Genomic DNA, 20,576 nt, shown 5'->3' with positions numbered 1-20,576 from the left:
TGGCAAGGAAAGAGAAGGGGAAGTTTCTTACCGTAATGTAAAAGGTGGTGACCACGTTTAGGGAAGAAGCAAATATGGAGCTCATGATTTTAACAGACGGCTCATCCAAGCTATCATAGGTAGGCAAGACCTGACTGTAGAAAAGGGTAAATTATTTAAGGAAACCTTCTGCAGAGAGAGAGAGAAAAACCCAACTCCAGTACGTTCCGTGCCTCAGCCCAGCAGCGAAGAATCCCTGACACCTTCCCCCTATGGAGCGTAAACACTCGCTGCTATTCCACAATTTATATTGCTAATGCCAAGAGATTTCAGAACACTCATAACTTTAAGTGTTGCAGAAATATTCCTGCTCTCCCCACCCCACCACGTGGAGCTAAACGTGTGATGTAAACATTTTGGTTCAAAAGTGTTGCAAAATGAATGACCGTTTGTTCCAGTGAAACACCAGTGGCAGCAGGCCAGGCAGCGCATTGCAGATTATTGTTCTTGGAGCTCTCTACGCTGATAATTAAAGCAACGCAGTGTTTACAGAGTAAAAGCAGGAAGAAGGTTAGAGCACCACACTGTCTAAAAGAAAAGTTAAACAAACAAAACTAAATGCAGTGCCTGTCATATTTCAGCGCTGCTGCTAGAGCTCAGTTCATAGAAAGCTGGGAGCGCCAATTACACGGGATTTGGGGTATTTACAGACTTGGAAAGCATGTGGAATGTACTTTTTGACATCAGGTGCATATTTTAGCAACTCATTAACCTCTTGTTACTTTAATTCAAGTGGCTACATCCTGGCTTCATGTTACCAAAGGAACTCTCACGAGAAGGGGGGGGAGTCTCCAGTTAGATGGGAAGGGGGTATCCCCAGCTCCAGTGGGCACAAAGCCATTAACAGAACGTGTGTCAAGCTGAGGCCAAGCAGAAAAATCCTTAACCCTTAATCCCTTAACGTCAAACGGTTCTGCACAAAGGAAGCTGAGCACATCGGCCCTCAGGAACCCGCGAGACACACACAGGGTCTGCGAATGCAGCACCGTGACGGCCGTCCACCGGCAGGGAGCGAGGAGACCAGCTTCCCCAGGAGCCTCTCCATTTCGGATTCCTCCCTGCCCTCAACGCAGCGACCTCCGCTAGATTAACCGACTACGTCCTGGATTTCAGCCCCGCAAGGGGAAGGGGGTCAGCCATGCACCCAGGCCCAGAAAGGAGAAAAAAGGAGGGAAGCGGAGAGGCTCCGCAGTGTGAGGGATGGCACAGCCAGGCCAGGTCCGTGTGAGGGCAGGAGCAACAGCAGTGACACGGGGAAAAGCGCTGCCCCCAGGCCTCCTGCAATCGCTTAACAGCACTCATTTGGCCAACCTGGGTTTGGAGGACCAGCACAGCGTCCCTCAAGCCCCCACAACATGCCACTGGGCCCTCCTGACCATCACCACCTCCCAAGGCAGAGCAAGAGGACAAGAGGCGTGCAATAAGCAGCGTGTCCCGACACGCCTGGGGTTTATTTTTAAGCAAAATGACTGCATTGAAGACCAGTGAAGGATCAGGGACCTTTCCCTGTGTTATCTGTTACACTGCACCTCAAAGAGGGAGCAAGCAGATGGCTCCTCCTGAGCAGAGGGCAGGCAAGTCAGCACAAGCCCTAAGAGCCGCCTTGGAGAAAGCAGCCCTGCTTCGGAGATGGCCAGAGCCACCTCAGAGTATCTGGTCTTCACCTTCACTCTAGGGACTACCTTGCACAGGCTCTCTGAGCCAGCACTGACTCGGCCCACAGGGAACTGATGCTCACAGAGGCAATGAACAGCCCCCTGACTTTTATCATCCCTGTGAATGCAGCATTTTAGCATTCATCTGCACCAGAACAGCCACCCCCAGGAATGAGAAGTTTTCTCCTGGAAAGCTCTACTGACTCCTCTTTCATCAGAAGGTTCAGTGACTTGACCAAGGTCACGCAAGGAGGCTGCAGCACAGGTAACCCCGAGTGCTCGCGCTCCCAGCTCCACAGCAAATTTCCACCCTATATAACTGTAGAGAAATGACCTACTTTGCAACATCAGCAACAACAGGACAGCTTTTAAAGAGCGAAGGGGATCGAACCCACAAGTAAAGCAGGGTCAAGTGTTTCAAACTAGAATAATAGTACATTTATTTGGCCTTACTGTATGCTGCACTTATGTGCTGAAGGAAAAGGATTTCTGCTTTATGTTAGAATTATTTTTTAAAATTAAACCTACCTAGCTGAGAATAACATGTTTATAAAGATTGACTGGGCTGGGGCCAGTGTATTGCCCTGATGTTTGGAAAAAAACACATAGCTTTAGGTTCAGCTTGCCACGTAAGTGCTGTAATGGAGCCTATATTTAGGTACGTGCACACTGGTCCAGACCAAACGATTTCCCTGCATTTCCAGCTCCCAGCAAAATTGTACTGGGTACTGTGTGGCTACCATAAGAAAAAAAAAAAAAAAAAGGAATTTAAAAACTCTAAAACGTTAACAAGGTAAAGCTGTAAAAGAATACAATTCCCTTCGCCAGTTGTAATGGAGACATTAAACAGCAAGACTGGAACGTGCTCGGGTAGGAACTGAGCTGCCAAGAGAGCCGATAAGTGGAAAATGATGATTTGGATCTTGCGTGTGGGTGTAAACACAGCAGTCTGAACAAATTTTATCTGTCACATTCATTTACTGTTGGCATGCTACCCATTTGCTAGAACTACAGGGGGGGAAAGCCCGTCTCTGCCAGCCTTCCAAATGAGGATGGTCTTTTCCGCGTCCACATTTGGATTTACACTTCTATTTAAAGTCTGTTACTATTCTGTCCAGGCACGTATTGCTCACTTGCCATTTTGGTGCAGAAGGTAATGCTGCTATAAACATGAAAATAGCCTGGTCTGCCATCACGTCCTTCCACGTGCCAACGGAAACCCTCATTAAAAGCAGGTAACTGGAAATGCGTGAACAACTCTCCAAAGTCAACGACTGTGCGATCTTCTGAGTATTCTCAAAGAAATTCGGGGAAGCAGAGAGCAGCCACGAGTGTACGCTACCCTGCAGGGGGCCCAGCGGCCATTAGGCGACACGGCCCCGCTGCCTTTCCTGGTACTAAATCATTCCCTTCAAGAAACCAGGGAAATTCATCACTTTACGCAGCTGTACCAGAAGCAACCTGCATTACACTGAGGATCTGTTTGGCCCAAATGATCTTGTGTTGCTCAAGTACGATAACTCCCAAGTGAAATATAACTCCCTCCCCCATCTAGGTAACAAAAGGGTCACAACTGAATGAGGTGCTGTACTTCAGTGGGCTGTAAAATATTTTGATTAAAATAGAATAGGAAACCAGATGGTATCTATCCCTTGCAGATCCTCGTGACCCTCTGCCCTCACAAAAACTCACTGCGGACCACAACCGCCAGAAGTGGGAATGGCAGGTACTTACGACTGACAGGCAAAAGACATGCCAAAGATGGGGATGCAGCGAAAAATGCCCTCCCAACGAGTGTAACTAACTCGCTGCAGCCACTGCCCGCTGAAGAGGCCATGCTTGAAAGACGACAGCACGATCTGTAGCCAAGAGAAGGCAAAGGGGTTAAGATCCAACCCAGAACAACTTCACGGCAGCAGTAACACTGGTGCTGGGATAAAAAGCAGCGTGTGGCAGCTCTGAGAGGAGCAGCTTACACTGCCTACCACAGCCCGATCTCTATTACTCAAATTCCCCAGCTCCCCACCCCACCCACACACTTTATTAAAGCTCCCAGCAACCCCCCAGGGCCCCTGCCACCAAGGATCCCGGGGTATATTTTAAAAGATCTATGGCATCTCCCCCTTGTTTGATGCCATCAGACATCATAGCATGCACCACGGTGGAACAATTTCCACTGACACATTTAACTGTGAGAATTATTGTTCCCAGCAATTTCTTTTGCACTCTTAAGCATATTTTTAAATCCAAACGGGAAACAACATTTGCCTTGGAGAATCCTGTTCAGAGACACAAAGGTTCCTAAAACAGGACCCCCACCTGCACACTGCTACTCCAGAGCCATTTAACAACAGCAGTTCACCGAAGACAAGGATAAACTTCAGGAAAACGGGGGGAGCCAGGTAGCCAGAGGAGGCAAGGGGAGCTCTCTTTTGCCATTGACAGGGGAACTGGCAGGCATTGGGTTGCACAGGAAACAGAAGGTAAATATGTCTGAATGCCTGTTTATAATATTGCCTGAATGGGGGTTTTCTAATCCCCAGAGATTATGTTTTAGTGCAGCCAACTCTCATGAAATGTTGTGGTTTTCTTAAAGGCACAGCTCCTGGAACACAGCAGTTTTATAAAACACTCATTTACAGTTTCCAGCCTCCTGACAGAGGGAAGCTCAGAAGCATGACCCTGCACAACCCACGAAAAAAAGTGATGTGGAAAGAATTTTACCACTTCCCTTTTCTTCCTTTTGTTTCAGCCCTTCCAGTCCTGAGATGTGGGAGAGACAGGGCTGGGGATCCACGAGCAAACCACATGGGCATCCGCGAGGTGAAACTTGAAGTCATTCAAAAGCAAGTGAAAGTCTCCACCTCTCAGTAAATGGTGCTACACAACGGGGCTTGGCCCAGGCAAACAGGGCAGCTTTGGGTAACCCTCAGCTTACCCTACTTAATCTAAATGGTCAATAATCCGTTCACGTCAGTGAAGAAACACTTTTCTAGAAATATCTAAGAACAAGTATATGCCACGTACCAGACTTCAGACTTCATGAAGCTTTCAATGCTTAAAAATAGAAGTGCTGGTGTCTAACAAATAAAACTACTTGCAGCCTGAAAGACATTAACCATCAGCTGCAAAAAAGCATGCAAAGTACATGTTTGAGTTCTTAACGAGAGCTGCCTTCCCCCTACAGATTAGAAGCGTTGAGGTTTTCAAGGCAAAACACTAACGCATGATCAAAGTCCTCCTGCTTCCAGGCACCCTTCCCCACATCTTCCATCCTTTGATTTAAAGTTCAGAGCCCTAAATTATAGATACCAACAAGCAGAATAAACCACAACTCAATTTGTGGTTTATTATTATTTGTGCCACCACAGTCCCTAGCATTCGTAATAGCTTACAGACCCACCGGACAGCTCCTACAGTCTGTAACCTCCCCACCTCCGCCAGCTCAAGAGCACGGGCACCCGGATCACTCGTTATGCCCGGCACCAGCAGCACTAATTATCAGGAAGGACATTTTAAACTTGAGGCCTGCACCTGCAGGCTGTCCCGGCGGGAACATCTGTGTTAAAACAATAGGAAAACAGCATTCCCAGCGCCAATACTCACCACGAACATGAACACCGTGTAAAAGATCAGAGCCATGGCACTGAATGACTGTATGGAGGCCATCATGTTCCTCTGGAGGCTCAATGGAAGTACAATGCACAGGGAGACGGCAAAGAGCAGAACTATCCGGAAACTGCCCGACACCTGGAAAAGGGACCTGCATAAAGAACTGGAGCACGCAGGATACTCAAAACATCCCACCAAATTAGCATCCCTGACACCGTTAATTTTTCCAGAGTGAGAAACAATGCAAAGCCAGGATGGGTTTCAAATGTGAAATACTGCTTCTGTGCGTATTTAAAGATTTGACGCTGAAAGCTTGCCATTTCTTTGGCTAGGTCTGTGATTAGCTTATACAGTCACTGGGTGCCACTGTTGCTCTACACAGTGTGTGACAGGTCCATCCTGAAATGGAAGTATTTGGGGGGAGCGTTGTGTTTAAATGCTATTCCAGCACAAGCTATTTCAGTATTTTCATGCAATTAAATAAAAACTTAACTTACGTGGGAAACAAGAGATTGAAGTCTTGAAAATTCTGATCCAGAAAACTAATCAAAACCTCGCATTGGTATTTATTATAGCAGAACACTCTGAAACGCTTGGAAATATTTAATACCTAATTTGGCTGCAGCCACAACGCATCTTTTTAACTTCACAGTCCCTTAATCGGAGCTTAGCAGCATCAGGCAGAGCAGATAGCAGCCCCGCCAAAAATGCTTCCACTTGCCCATTCTGCTTCCCCACAGGGCCCTCACGCCGGCCCCCGAGTGCTGCCGCTCACAGCCTGGCTCGCAGCGCCCCAGGAAGAGCAGCAAGAGCCTCCAGCCCACAAGGAGCACCTCTCACCACCACACATCTTGAGCCTACACCGGGCTCATCACACAGCTTATTCTATCTTAAAGAGGAGGCAGGCGCCCAGCAAATTTGGCCACCAAAACAGGACAAAAATCCCTCTTGAACTAGAGGGCTGCAAGGGGGTGAGAGCTCGGAAAGAGGAACTGTCTGTCACTACCCGTTAGGGGCAGGAATTAAGACAGGAAGCATCATCTCCTCCAGAAATCTGCTCCAGAATTAATAGAGGAGAAGTTGAAAAGAATTCCTTTGTTGAAGTGCCTTATTGGAGGTTTTACACATCTGATTGTTTGCCATATGTCTGGGCTTCCAGGACTTCATAGAGCTAAATGCTCTGTGCGCAAGGCATGCCGTTAAAGCTCACCATGAGATGACCCCGTGACGCCTCATGGGCTGCTGAGCGCACTACTAAGGCAGGACACTCGTTGCTGTATCTGAGGCATACACTGTTCGATGCAAGAAGAATTGGGACCACTGTCTGCATTGTGGATGTGATCCAGTAAGGATTTATTTACCTGAAATCCAAGCAGCCGGGCAAAGAAGTTGGACCCCAAATCACCAATGACAACATAGAAAGCGATGCAAGTTCCCAGCATCAGCCCAATCATGCTGCAAAAACAACAAAATACACCCAGGTTAAGAGGCCGGAGCAGGAACCCTGGCACACAGCTCCTGCTCCCGGGCAGGTTTGTGCGAGCAGCCACATTCCCAGCAATTTGTGCTCTGCACAGCCCTTGTGAAGGAAAGGCCTTGGTCATGCTAAGGCTGCCTCAGAGACACCTGGAGACACTGTTGGGACTGCCGGGACCACCCCGCCGACAACACATGAGCAGTGAGAATATCGCTACAGTTTATACACTGGGAGCAAAAGACATCCTACGCACACTGCAGTGGCTGGTGAAGGATTAAGACAAAGGTTGAGCACCAAGAAGGTCTCCAGGGCTACACCCTGCACACAGCCGCAACAGCTGAAGATTGCTTAGGATCCTACTGCACCCCCTGTTTGCCAAGGAGCATCCAGAAGAATTAAAGAGAAACAGCTAAAAGGGTACATTTAAACTGACTTAAAATCTTGTGCAGCCACTTGCTTGTGTTCAGAGGTAGAGCAGCCTCGGCGTGCCCTGCTTCAGCATACACCCATCCTCTAACACAACTTCCTGGCCCTTCACAGTGAAGACAAGCCCCAGATTTTGTGGAACCCACACTGGAAAACACGTTTGCCAGCCAGTAATCAAGTGGGTTTTCCATCTACAGGGATAGAGTGGGCTGGGAGCTCGCTCTCACAGCGGTACGGGCAGGCTGTGCATCACTACCAGTGCTAGAGGGGCGGACCACGCTTTTATCCTCAGGCTTGTGAAGGGCAGGCCACCAGTTCTACATTTAACCCAGTAAAATAAAAACCAGAGAACCTCTATTCACCTCGCATCCACACCTAACACCTCGGCTAGAGGTGCAGTTCCCGTAACAAGCCATGCATGAGTTTAACTGCTGCTTAGAGCCACAGAAAAAAAATGACCTTGGAGATGGCAAGAACTCCTTTATTTCTTGGAAAAACGTTTAAAAGAATCAGCAAGAGGTTCTCTCAGCCCCACACCCCACAGCAGGGGCCTACCATGAAAGTTTCAATACCAAAATCAGCTCTCAAACTTCATTCCACAAAAATGGACCACACTTTAATGAAAAGATTGTCTTATGAACTGCTTCTCCTCCCATTCATGATTGCATGGACCACTTTCCCTCCCAGTTCCAATTATATAACATCCCTGTGGCAATTACAGCAATTGCTTGCACGGACAAGTAACATCTGAGAAATATTCTGTGTATTTTTAGTGTTCTGCAGCAGTTTGCAGCTGGGAAGAGGGACAGAGCCAGCACCACTGACTGGCCTGGGCTCAAGATGCCTCCACCAAAGAATCTCCGCTGGAAAAAGCCGTTCTGTAATGATGTCCCATCGCCCACCACAACTGCAGAACAAGACCTGCGGAGGACCTTCTACTTGCATGGGGGTCATCTGAGGAACAGGGGTCTGTCCTGAAACGGAGACAGGATTCTCCCCACAAGGCAACTCCTAACGGCCAGCGCCTTGCAGAGGAAAGCAGCACCCGCTGCGACGAGCGGGCAGGAGCAGAGCAGCTAAAGGGTGGATCCGAGGTACTGAACGCTCTCCCTCCCACTAACTCACGGCAATCTTGGCAGGGATTTCATCCCTGGAAATCAGCCACAAGCGACATGCCCATGATTTCATAGCACACACAGCAGAGCGGGAGATGAGTTCATTCCCCGACTTCTGTGCTCCCACTGCCTGGAAAGCGCTCCTGTCTCCACTCAGGAACGGGTGGGACATGCTGAAGGCGACACCTGTGAGCTGTGCTTACGGGATCTCACTTAAGCTCTTGTTCAAATTCTAGGTGGCAAGGAAGACTTCTGGGACCACAGAAGGCAGGAGGGTAAGAAATGAGAGCGCAGCAAGGCCACAAGAGGCTACAGAGCAGTATTTTTCATTAAAGAAAACCAAACTATTCAAGATTTAAATAAACAGCAGATTACCTTGTTTCCACCAACATTTTTCCTGCTTTTCCATAGGCATGAAACGCTGGCGTAAGAGAAAAAAAAGTTGCAGTTAGTCAAAGAAAGGTCCAGAAAGTGGCATACGCATCAGTTTGAAATTAAACAATAAGAGTGACAAAGGGCAATGCAGCAGGAACCCACCAGTGCTGTGTTTTGGGGCTGTTTCCCTTGCTCACCCTCCCACTTTCTTTTTCAGACATGCCCTCTGCAAACTGAAAACCACATAAGACAGGAACAAAGATGAGGGAAAGATAGAAAGCAGGTTCTTTTTTTTTTTCCTATTTAAAAAAAAAAAAAGTAGTGTGAAGTAGCAGTCACACATGGCAACCATTAAAAGAAAGTCAGCGCGGAAGAGAAAATATGCATGTATAAGATGCTATGTGGCAAAGTTACTGCAGTGCAAAATTTCAATCAAACTCTCATTTTTATTTTTATCTTCCCACTATAACTGAACGTTGCTGGATGGGAGATCTGAGATGGTGCCCAGAACGTTCAATCCCATACCCAGAATACCCAGTACTCTCAGCCCACACCAAAGGGCTGCTGCCAAGAGACTTTCTTTTTTTTCCCCTCCCATACTTGGGTTGTAGCTTGTAGCAGAAAATGATCAGTAGTCTTTAAATCATTGTGTTTTTTCTCAAAAAGAAAGTGCCAAGAAAACTCCGCTTGTATTTTTAGATCTTACTGGGTAGAATGGGAATTGAGACCTCCAGTTCCAAACACAGACCACATTGCCCAACTCTGTCAGTCTTTAACTGTCAGTCCAACATGAAAACCACCACCCTGGACTCCCCTTTGTCTTCTCTCAAGGTACAGCACACATTCCTCGAGACCGCCAGAAAACAAACTTTATTTGCTTCTGGAAGCATCTTCTGCTATTTTAAATATTAACTTACAAACTCTGATTTCTTTGGACTCTTCTTGAGCTCAAAATTAAGGAAACAAGATGTTCTCCCACAGAATGAGAAAAAAAGCATGGCAGGAGACCCACAGCAGAAAAATAAACCGGAGCTGCTATGTGGGGTCGCACCGAAAATAGCCGATGGCTTGGTGACAGATCGGGTGGGACAGCCGCCACCAGGCACGCTGCCCGAGTGTGAACAGCGACTGCACCGCTTCGGCCTCCAGCTCTCAGCTCATTTGGGAACTGCGATGATAAAAGGAAAAGGCAACAGCCCTTGGGGGGTTCAATCACACAGCCAAAGGGCCAGGGATGAGAGAGAGAGGAACCAGCAAGAGGGAAACATCCCTCCTGGAGGCCGGGTCACTAACAAGCCAACCTCCAGACAGACTGCCGCTGCTGCACTGCTCCCGTGAGCTCCTTTTTCGCATCACACAGAAAGGTAGGTGCCTCCCAAAAACAGCTACAGCTGCCAGCAACAGCCCAGGCCGGAGATGCTGAGAAACAATCAGTCTCCTTGGCTGTTCTGAAGTGACGTTCTAATGAGAACAAGCCTTCAACCGTTATGCCAGATGTCCCCATCTGGGGACACTGGAAAAATTGGATCCTTTATCTTCTCAAGGAGGAAAGAGACAATGACCATAAAATAAATTGTACAGTTGAGCATCTTTGGAATGGGATCTCTAGATGCCTAACAAGCTGGGCAGAGCTCAATCTGCTCAGTAATTAGAGAAGCCCTTTTAAACCAAGTGTGGTTATTAGAACGGGCAACCTGTGTTTCAGCACTTTTCTCTGCAGGGAGCGGAGCCGAGCTGCCTCCCGGGGCTGCAGCATGCTGCTGATGGGGTCAGTACCCAGCACAGGCAGTATGCAAAGACCCAGACCGCTCTCAACTGCTGTAAGGTGAGGCATTAACTCACCCCCTGGTTAAAGTCTATCTGGGAACTGCATCCCGCCACCCTTCATGTCCACACATCTGCCTGAGGCCCTTCCCTTCCACACAGTGCAGAACAGCGGTGAAGAGCGAAATATTTTTAATACCCAACCCCTTCATGCACAGAGCGCTGCCAAGCGAAGACGTCTGGGCTAGATATCAGCCCGTTACGACCCTGGCTCTTTTGTAGCTGTAACGATCGCTCTCAGTGTTCCTCCGGAAGGGACTGGCTGACTGAAGTTAATTTGCAAAACTTTCTTACATCTTTCAGCACTGCCAAAGCCTCCCACAGAATCAGCTGCAGGGGCTGCCAGGATCTCTCGCAGATGTACCAGGGCACAAGCCCACGGTGACAAAGGCTGTCTGTGTGGAGTTGCTCAACCTTGATGCATTAGGATGCATTATAGGAGCGCTGCCTTTCCTCTCAGGGCTGTCCCTCCCGGTGGCACCTCTCCCAGGGCAGAGGCATTTCTTTCAGCGCCAGTGTCTGCGTGCCAGGAAGTTTAGAAGCATTACTGGCCCTCTGTGTATTCGAGCCCCTTGGCTTCAGAGAGTGCGGAGGATCCCTTCTTCCTGGGAGACGCTCCAAGGTGGAGGGGACTCTCTGTTCTTTGGGGAAGCAGCACACAAAGACGTGTTGTGAGGGTCCAGGGAGAGGCAACCCAGGCAGCTGGGCTAGGAGCATCAGGGACAAGTTGGACGGTACCTGAGGGCTCCCCCTTCCCTCCAGCATCACACACACAATCTCTGAGACCATGGAACTTCTTGATCTTTTCAGTTTCTAGCAGCTATAGCTGGGCAAAAGCCAAGACGTGCAGCCTGGTAGCAGCACCTCAGGCACTCTGAGGATGGAGGAAACCCATCTGTCAACAACAGGGTCAGCAAGCGAGCCGTGCATTTCTTTAGCTCTTTTACCAAGGGCAATACCAGCCAACTCTCTCCTCCCCCAGAGAAATAAGGGAAATCGGGTAAGATGACTTTTCCTGTCGTTTCCCATGCCAACAGAGAGGACTGGAACCTGACCACCTCCTCCTGCCCCCCAAGTCAGTCAGAATGAGCAGAGAGGTCACAAGCAGAGGCCAACCCTGGCGCCAGCGCAGAGGCAACGAGCTCCGAGGAAGAGGGCTGGCAGGCTCTGCCAAAACCCCACACATGAATCTTGCAGATGTTTTTATTTTCTTGGCCGCTTGGAACCTTGCGCACTGTTTCCTCTCTGCTCTGCCATAAACGCGCACACAGCTCGGATCCCAGCAGCCCGAGCTCCATGCCAGGCTCTCCGCTGGCAGAACCCGATGTCCTCGGCAGCACACTGGGTGGGGAAGCTCGCGGCTTTCATGCCGAGACCAATAATTTACACCAGACACCCGCTACGCCAGCTCCCGAAAACTTGGGTTTTGATCAGTCAGTGCTGCGTCTCCTCCCCTGCCCTGCAGAGTCAAAACAATTCTGCGCCTATTAACTTCACTGTCAAGAGCAGAATTAAACCCTCACGTTCCCCTGGGGACGTGGGGCAGGGGGGAGAGACTGACAGAGGAAAACAACGCCAATTGAAAACTACATCAAGAAACCATTTGCTATTCCAACAATATCAGTATGAAAGTTGTAAATTAAGAGGTCAAAGTAAAACCGCAGTTAAAAAAAAAAAAAAAAAAAAACAACCAAGCCCTAGAGCTGAAAATTCTCACCGAGGCCAGGGTAGGTCCTGCGCTTGCTGAGATTGGCTGATTTTACCAGGAACATGCAGGATTGATGAGTCATCCAAGAACAGAAAATCAGCAGCAGAGCTCCCAGGACAATGCCACACTAAAAGGGGAGAAGATGGGGGAAGAGACAAGCGCAAGATGGAAAGTCAGTAATTTCATGCAACCTTACTGCCAACCCTTATCACCTTCAGGCTCCCTCACATATTTCTAGCCATGCTTTTGCCTGTTAAGTGAGCTCCCTCAACTTCAGAGCAGCTGGGAAAAACATGACGTACGAGCACAATTTTACTCTCCAGCCCAAGGACAACACAGAGCAGCTGCCTGTTTCCCACAGCTTCCAGTTGCACCAATTTAAGCACCAAAGAGTGAAGTGGGAGCTGTCTGTGGAGCAGAACTTTCATAGCTCCCCTCGTTTACCCCCCAGCGGTCTCCGCAGCTCTCAGCAGGCTCACACAGAGCAAAGAGAGACCACTCCTAACCCCAAGGTGCAAACTCTGTTGTAAACTTATTTAATAAGAACTGTCTGATAGAATAACCTAATTACCAAGCTCATACATTTACAGTGTTTAAACACTGCACACTTTTTAAGCAGGTGAATTTAAACGGGGACAAGTAATAAAACTATAGAATCACAGAATCATAGAATGGTTTGGATTGGAAAGGACCTTAGAGATCAACCAGTTCCACCCCCCTGCCCTGGGCAGGGACACCTCCCCCCAGCCCAGGTTGCTCCCAGCCCCGTCCAACCCGGCCTTGAACACCTCCAGGGATGGGGCAGCCACAGCTTCTCGGGGCACCCCGCGCCAGGGGCTCACCGCCCGCACAGCCAAGAAGTTCCTCCTCATATCTCATCTAAATCTCCCCTCTTTCAGTTTAAAACCATTCCTCCTCATCCCATCGCTCCACTCCCTGATCAAGAGTCCCTCCCCAGCTCTCCTGGAGACCCTTTAGGCACTGGAAGGGGCTCTAAGGTCTCCCCAGAGCTTTCTCTTCTCCAGGCTGAACCCCCCCAACTCTCCCAGCCTGTCCTCCCAGCAGAGGGGCTCCAGCCCTCCCAGCATCTCCAGGGCCTCCTCTTGCCCTGCTCCAACAGCTCCGTGTACTTCTGCTGTGGGGACCCCCCAAGCTGGAGACAGCACTGCAGGAGGGGTCTCCCCAGAGCAGAGCACAGCAGAGGGGCACAATCCCCCCCCTCGCCCTGCTGGCCACACTGCTGGGGATGCAGCCCAGGATGCGGTTGGCTTTCTGGGCTGCCAGTGCACATTGTTGGGTCATGTTGAGCTTCTCATCCGCCACCCCCAAGTCCTTCTCCTCAGGGCTGCTCTCCATCTATTCTCCACCCAGACTGGAGTTATGTCGGGAGTACACGACCCCGCCCGCCTCTGATGGAGATGGCGACGAAGGGCCAAGACTCTGGGCCCGCCGTCCCGGGACGGTGGCGGAGCGCTCACCTGTCTGAAGCAGAAGGGGACGGTGAGCACGCTCACCCCCACGATGCTGTTCACCACGTTCATGATCAGGCCCCAGTTGGAGCCCGCCGCTGCCGCCATGGCCCGCGGCGGGGGTGTCCCCGCGGTGCGGGGTCCGGCTGGCCACCACCCGTGACCCCGGTGATATTTTCAGCCGCCCGTACCCGCCATGGCGAGACAGGACCCACTGCCACCCACCCGCCGCCGGCACCGGCCACAGCGGCACTTCCGGGTTCCGCTGCTCCGCTGGCGCTTCCGGGAAGTCGTGAGGCAGGGAAGTGAGAGGGGCGGGGCAGAGCGCCGCCCAGATGGGCCACTCTTGCCGCCTTGGAGGACCGCGCCCGCTGCTCCTGGGAGGGCTGGGGCGGGGGTGGGACCGGGGTGTCCCCCCGACTAGGGACACCCCCGAGAGCCGGGGACACACAGGGGCATGCAGGCGTGCAACACGTGCAGAAGTGCATACAGGCGTCCACATACATGCACATACATGCAGACGCACGCACATGCATGCATGCATGCACGTGTGTGCACACACGTACGTGCTTGCAAATGCACATACATGCAGGGACGTGCACATGCATGTGTGCAAATGAATGCACATGGACACGGACACACACGGTTGCATGCACACATGCATGCATGTGCATAAAGACCCACACATGCATGCACGTGAACACATGCACATGCGTGCAGATGCATGCATGCAAATGAAAGCGCGTGTGCACACATACATATGCATGCAGATGCATGCACACACGTGCACACACAGCAGCCACGGCACCGGGGTGGGTGCACAGAGCCCTGGATGCACACCTGGGCATGCATCCAGCTGTGCACGTGCAACGCACGCCGCAGGTCTGGTCCCCATCTGGTCCCCATCCTGGCCGGCATGGTGTCCCCAGCCACCTGCCCTGGGGGGGTCCAAGCACCCCGAGGTTCCTCTCCCCGGGAGGACCCAGCCATGGGTGCTGCACCCTGAGACCCACACTGTGGCTACGTGCCACGGGGGCCAACATCCACCAGGCCGTGGTGGCCGCTCACCCAGCACCCAGGGGTCCCTGCCCTGCCCACCCGCTCGCTCTCCATCCCCCAAGCAGCAGAAAGAAAAAATAATGAAAGAAAATTAAAGAGAAGGTGTGGGGGGCTCTGGACGGCTCCCCCGGGGCCGTGCAGGGCAGCAGGTCGGGGCGGCACACGCCGACGGCACGCTGCCGCTGGGACGAAGCACGCGGCGCTCGTATAATTTGCAGCAATTGCGCTGGGTAACCGCAGGAATTTGCTCTACAAAAGGTTTGCAGGGAGGTGAACACGCCTGCCTAATTCCCTCCAGGTGCCCCAGCGAGGGCTCGGGGGGCTGCGGCGGCAGCACCGGCTGCGTTTCTGTGCCTCCTGCACCGGGGCTGTGCCCGTGTCCCCGCGCGTCCCCAGGGTGGGATGGGGGGTCCCCTCGGGGCCATCGCTGCCCTGGTCTGGGGGAGCCCCAGCTGTGACTGGCAGCACTGGGGCATGGGACGTGGTGCACAGGCACGGGACCATAGAACCATAGAATGGTTTGGGTTGGAAGGGACCTTAAAAATCATCCTCTCCCTGACCCAGAGTCCCTCCCCAGCTCTGCTGGAGCCCCTTTAGGCACTGGAAGGGGCTCTGAGGTCTCCCCGGAGCCTTCTCTTCTCCAGGCTGACCCCCCCACCTCTCCCCGCCTGTCCTCCCAGCAGAGGGGCTCCAGCCCTCCCAGCAGCTCCGGGGCCTCCTCTGGCCCTGCTCCAACAGCTCCGTGTCTTTCCTCTGTTGGGGGCTCCAGAGCTGGAGGCAGCACTGTGGGGGGGTCTCCCCAGAGCAGAGCGCAGCAGAGGGGCACAATCCCCCCTCGCCCTGCTGGCCACGCTGCGGGGGATGCAGCCCGGGATGCGGTTGGCTTTCTGGGCTGTCAGCGCACGTTGCCGGCTCATGGCTGGCCTTTCACCCACCAGCACTCCCAAGTCCCTCTCGGCAGGGCTGCTCTCCGTCCCTCCATCCCCCGCCTGTGCTGATACCGGGAGCTGCCCCGACCCCGGTGCAGGACCCTGCACGTGGCCTTACTCATCCTCATGAGTTTTGCACAGGCCCACTTCTCCAGCCTGTCCAGGTCCCTCTGGATGGCATCGCATGCCTCAGGTGTGTCACCACCCCACTCAGCTCGGTGTCATCAGTAAACCCGCTGAGAGTGCCCTTGATCCCACTGTCCATGTCATTGATGAAGATACTGAACAGTACTGGTTCCAGTACAGCCCCCTGAGGGACACCACTTGTCACCGGTCTCCATCTGGACATTGAGCCGTTGCCCACCACCATCTGGATGTGACCATCCAACTAATTCCTCATCCACCGAACAGTCCACCCATCAAATCCGTATCTCTCCAATTTAGAGAGAGGGATGTTGTGGGAGACCCTGTTAAAGGACTTACAGAAGTCCAGACAGATGACATCCATAGCTCTTCCCGTGGGGATGTGGTACAGGACATGGGATGTGGTACCCGGACATGGGACGTGGTACCCCGGCACAGGACGGGGGGCTGCAGGGGAGGGAACACTCATGTGCCATGGAGATTCCCCCATGCCCCTAGGAGCACACAGCGAGGCCCATGTGTCCCCAAAAAAAGCTGCCACAGCCCCAGACCCCGCACAAGTGCACACCCACTATCCGTACCAACACCCCCACACCCGTGTGTGCCGGCACTCCTCATACATGTGTGCAAACCCGGGGCACGTGTGCGCACACACACGTGCTCACACACCCCTGCACATGTGTGCACACGATGGGGCCAGGAGCACCCCACAGCCCTGCCCTGGCACCCGCCTGGTGCCACGGGCTGGGGGCGCCGGTGTGGGGCTGGGGCCGAGCATCTCCCACCCACGGGTGCCTGAGCACCCACCGGGGAGGGCAGAGCTGCCACCGGGTGCCCGTGGCAGCCACCAGCCAGGCCGGGAAGAGAGGGGAGAGCACCTTGCTCCCGCGCCGAGGAGACATCTGCAGCGAGTTAGAGGGGAAATCATGTTTATCCAATTAGCGTTACACAGCCCCTAACTCAGCGCTGCCAGAAAAAAGGGCTCAGGTAGCTCCACGCGCCGAGTGGCCACTGGCAGCCAGGAGCCCGGCAAGCGCCGAGAGCCGGCCGGCCACGAGCCCCCGCACCACGGGACAGGGATGTCGGGGGAGCAGCTCCTGCCCTGCCACCCCCACCACCCCCGGCCCTGTCACCAGCACGGGTGAGCGAGCGCCAGCTCGGGGTCACGGTGTGGTTGCGGCACTGACATGGGGTCACCAGCATGAGCCGAGATGGTGGCATGGGTCACTGGGACAGGCTGGGGACAGCTCAGGCACTGCCCGGCTCCCTGCCAAGTGCCAACCGGTGCTGCCGGGACAATGTGTTTCCAATCGCCATGTCCCCAGCCCCACTGCAATCCAAACCACCTGCGGCCGCTCGCCTGCAACACATCAGCTCCTGCTACTGAATACACGGATCGCAACGGCCCCACGCTGCGGGATGGCCACCGCTCGCCACGGCACTGTGGGCAGGGACAGGCAGCTGCCCCTTCCCGGGACAAACCTGGGGCTGGCACTGCCTGCAGCACCCCAGGGCAGCCCTGGCCCGTGCCAGGTGGTCTCCATCCCACCCCCATCCCAGGCCCTGGGAACACTGTTGGCACGTGCACCCTCTCCAAAAATATCCCATCCCGCCAGTGGGCGCCTGCGGTGGCCCGGTGCCCGGCTGTCACCGTCCCCTGGCAGTGCCGTGGGACAGCCGCGCTCTCCGGATCGGTGCCATCTGCACCACGCACAGTGCTGGGGGCCACGACCGGGACAGCCAGGCTGGCACTGGGGCTGCACCCCAAGTTGGGTGCTGGGTGCTACGCAGGGTCCTGGGGAGCCCCGACCCTCCCTGCGGTGACAGGCTCAGCCCCCATCACTTCCCTGCACCAGCGTCCTCCTGCACCTTGTTGGGGGGGACGAGGGCCCCCACCCTGGCTAACCCACCCCCTTCCCCCCAAAATCCACGGGGGCTAAAGGCACCTCTGCTCAGCAAACAGGAAAGGGGACGGGCTGCAAAAGGAATGAAATTACACAAATAAGGACTAAAATGAAGGAAGGCAGAGCCGGCCGTGGCATGGGGAGGGGGGGGAGCCCCGCAGCCACTGGCGGGAGCTGCAGCAAAGGGCAGTTACCACCAGCCCAAAGGGCTCCCCGCGAGCCAGCAAATATATTTATCGCTCACAATAACTGCCCGATATTGCAGCAGCAGCCACGTGCTTGATGCCGCCTCCTCCTCAGGGTTGTTTTATTTATTTATCCCCCCCCCAGCAGCCCTGGGAGCAGCACCTCCCACCCAGCATCGTCCCCTCCTCCTGCGCCACTGCTCCAGGGGCTCACCCGTGCCTGTCCCGAGGGACCACGTTTCTCTCCAGCTTCTCAGGTGCCTTCAGCCACTCGGCTGTGACTAACAGCCCAGGGCCTGATCCTGCCCCCAGCGTGAGCCGGTGTCTGCCCGGATGGCTGTCCGTGTCCTGGCCATGGCCAGACCCTCCCCAGCAGCACCGGGGCCCATTCCCCCACCGCAAACCTGCCGAGAGCAAGCAAAACTCCCTGCAAAGCACCGAAGCCCCCCGTGTCCCTGCGAGCATGGCCAGCACCAGGAGATGCCAACCCAGATGGGGACAGGAACAGCGGGGCTGCTCTGGGGGACCCCCAGCCCCACGGCGTGGGTCATGGTAGCTCCTGGGATGGCAAAGGGCGAAGGTTCTGTGAGCGCGGCAGCAGTGTCCCCACCGCAGGAGCTGCCGGGAAGCCCCACAGCGCTCAGCCCGTCCTGCCCGATGGCCCAGATTCCTCCCGCCTGGATTTGGAGCCGCAGTGAATAAACATCCCCGGAGGGCTGCTGGAACCGCAATTACTGTAATTAGAAAAGGTGGCTTAGGGCTGGCTGGGGATCCCGTGCTGGTTCACGAAAATGCAACATCCCCCTCCCGGGAAGGTTCGGCAGCAGCCGGGGACCGCTGCTTTGTCTGACACTGCTCCGCGGGGATACACGCACCGCCATGCACGTGCACACATGTGCATGCACACACACATGCACCATGCTGAGCCATGCAGAGGCAGATTTGCAATCCACACGGGTGATGTTGTCGCAGGAAGAAAGCTGGGTTCATCCCTGCCGGCTGGGAGCTCCCACGTCTGCCCCCCCCCACATCCCTTCCGTGCTCATGGATATTTTTCCGCAAGAATTCGCTTCGGTGGCAGCTCCAGGTCGGGGGGGTCTGTGCCACGGGGCTCGCATGAACCACCCACAGCACAGGGCTGCTCTTCCCCAGGACTGTGACCCCCCCCCAGGGGCAGTCCTGCCAGGGAGCTTCCCTGGGGCAGAGGGGGCACTGTGAGTGGTCATGGCAGGGTGGGGGGTCCCAGCGCAGGGTCCTGGGGGCTGGAGGAACAGGAATCCCCCTTCCCAGGCTGCTGGGTAAGAACTCATCCACACCACAGCCCAGAGGTGGGTGCGCCCCAGGGTCTGCACCCACACACCACCCACAGCACCCGGTGTCACCCCTCCCTGGGGGCCCAGCACCCACCACCAAGCAGCCCAGGGCTGCTCCCCCCCCCCCCGCCACGGCCAGCCCCGATGACAGATGCCTGGCAGAGCCCAGGAACAACCCGGCAAGTATTTAAAAACATAAATTAAAACAAATTGCGTTTTTATATTGCAAATAAGGGCAGTTTTATCGGTTTTATTGCATAACAACCATTAATGAAGTGCAGTTTCAGGCCCCTTAATTGCTCGGAGACTAAAGTTCAATCCATATCTGCGGCGCAGGCTGGAAGCCGCCGTGTGTCATGCGAGTACCTGGCAGATTGGAAATGTAAATAAATTTATGGTCACTATTAGGAAAATGGAAGAGAGGGACCCAATTTATCCAGGCAATTTATCCGGGAAGGAAGCGGCGGGGGGTGAAACAGCCCAAACCGTTCGCGGGGGGGAGGCAGGAGGCTGTGCTGGTGCCCCCGGCTGTCACCCCAATGTCCCGCGGCCGGTGCTCGCCGTGGGGTGGGTGTCCCCAGGCCGTGAGGAAGCCGGTGCTGCCGGGGCAGCTCCCTCGCCGCCGTGGGGTGACGCAGAGCCCCGGCCGGGGGGAAGGAGGGGGGGCTGCACGGGCCGAACGCGGCCCCGGTAACCCCCTCCCCATCACAGCACACGCGTGGGCGTGCACGGGACCACGCAGGTCCGCAGCACCGGGAGAAGGCGGGGGGAGGGGGAACGACGGCACACGCGGGGACTGTACCGGGATCTCCGCGCCAACACGCACCCCCGCACCCCACCGGCCGCGGCCGCGCGCGCCCGCCCCACGCGTGTCCTGGTAACGTCACACCCACGCGTACCACACGCACCGAGCCGTACCGGGCCTTACCGAGCCGGTCCTCCCGCACCCACCCGCCTGCGCGGCGCTGCACCGCGGGACGGGGACCGTGACCCGGCCCCCGCCGCTGGCGTGGGCGGAGCCAGGCGGTGGGACCGCCCCTCCCCTGCGCGCTTGAATGGGCTCGTCCCGCCCCGCTCCTTATTAGGCAGCTGGCGCGCCTCGGTGGGAGGGGCCTGCCCGTGTCCGTCCCGCCCCCTCGACCTGCCCCCCCGCCAATCAGGGCGGCGCGCCGGGCCCCCCGCGGGCGCCGGCCTTTGTTTGTGGAGAGCGGCGGGGCCAATGGGCGCGCGGGAGGGGGAAGGGCGGGCCAATGGGCGCGCGGGGGGAGGGGCGGGGCGGTTGGGGATGGCCCGGCCCGGCCACGTGCGCGCGGAGCCGCCACCGCCGCGCCCGGGGACACCG

General features: G+C 54.7%; 1 protein-coding gene across 1 annotated transcript in view; it reads right to left on the bottom strand.

Annotated features, from left to right (window-relative positions):
* Window positions 1-13,808, bottom strand: part of SLC38A10 (solute carrier family 38 member 10) — a gene marked incomplete at its 5' end in the record, with an annotated part of 36,786 nt that extends 22,978 nt beyond the window's left edge. Inside the window, 7 exons of the mRNA XM_082492351.1 lie at window positions 32-134; window positions 3,429-3,553; window positions 5,301-5,444; window positions 6,668-6,761; window positions 8,700-8,745; window positions 12,241-12,358; window positions 13,710-13,808. Coding sequence (XP_082348477.1) covers window positions 32-134; window positions 3,429-3,553; window positions 5,301-5,444; window positions 6,668-6,761; window positions 8,700-8,745; window positions 12,241-12,358; window positions 13,710-13,808 — 729 coding nt within the window. The remainder of the gene's footprint in view (window positions 1-31; window positions 135-3,428; window positions 3,554-5,300; window positions 5,445-6,667; window positions 6,762-8,699; window positions 8,746-12,240; window positions 12,359-13,709) is intronic.
* Window positions 13,809-20,576: the final 6,768 nt, after the last annotated feature.

Source organism: Vanellus vanellus, assembly GCF_965231255.1.
Source record: "Vanellus vanellus genome assembly, chromosome: 17".
NCBI classification, from domain to species: Eukaryota; Metazoa; Chordata; class Aves; order Charadriiformes; family Charadriidae; genus Vanellus; species Vanellus vanellus.
This window is presented reverse-complemented; position numbering and strand designations above follow the sequence as displayed.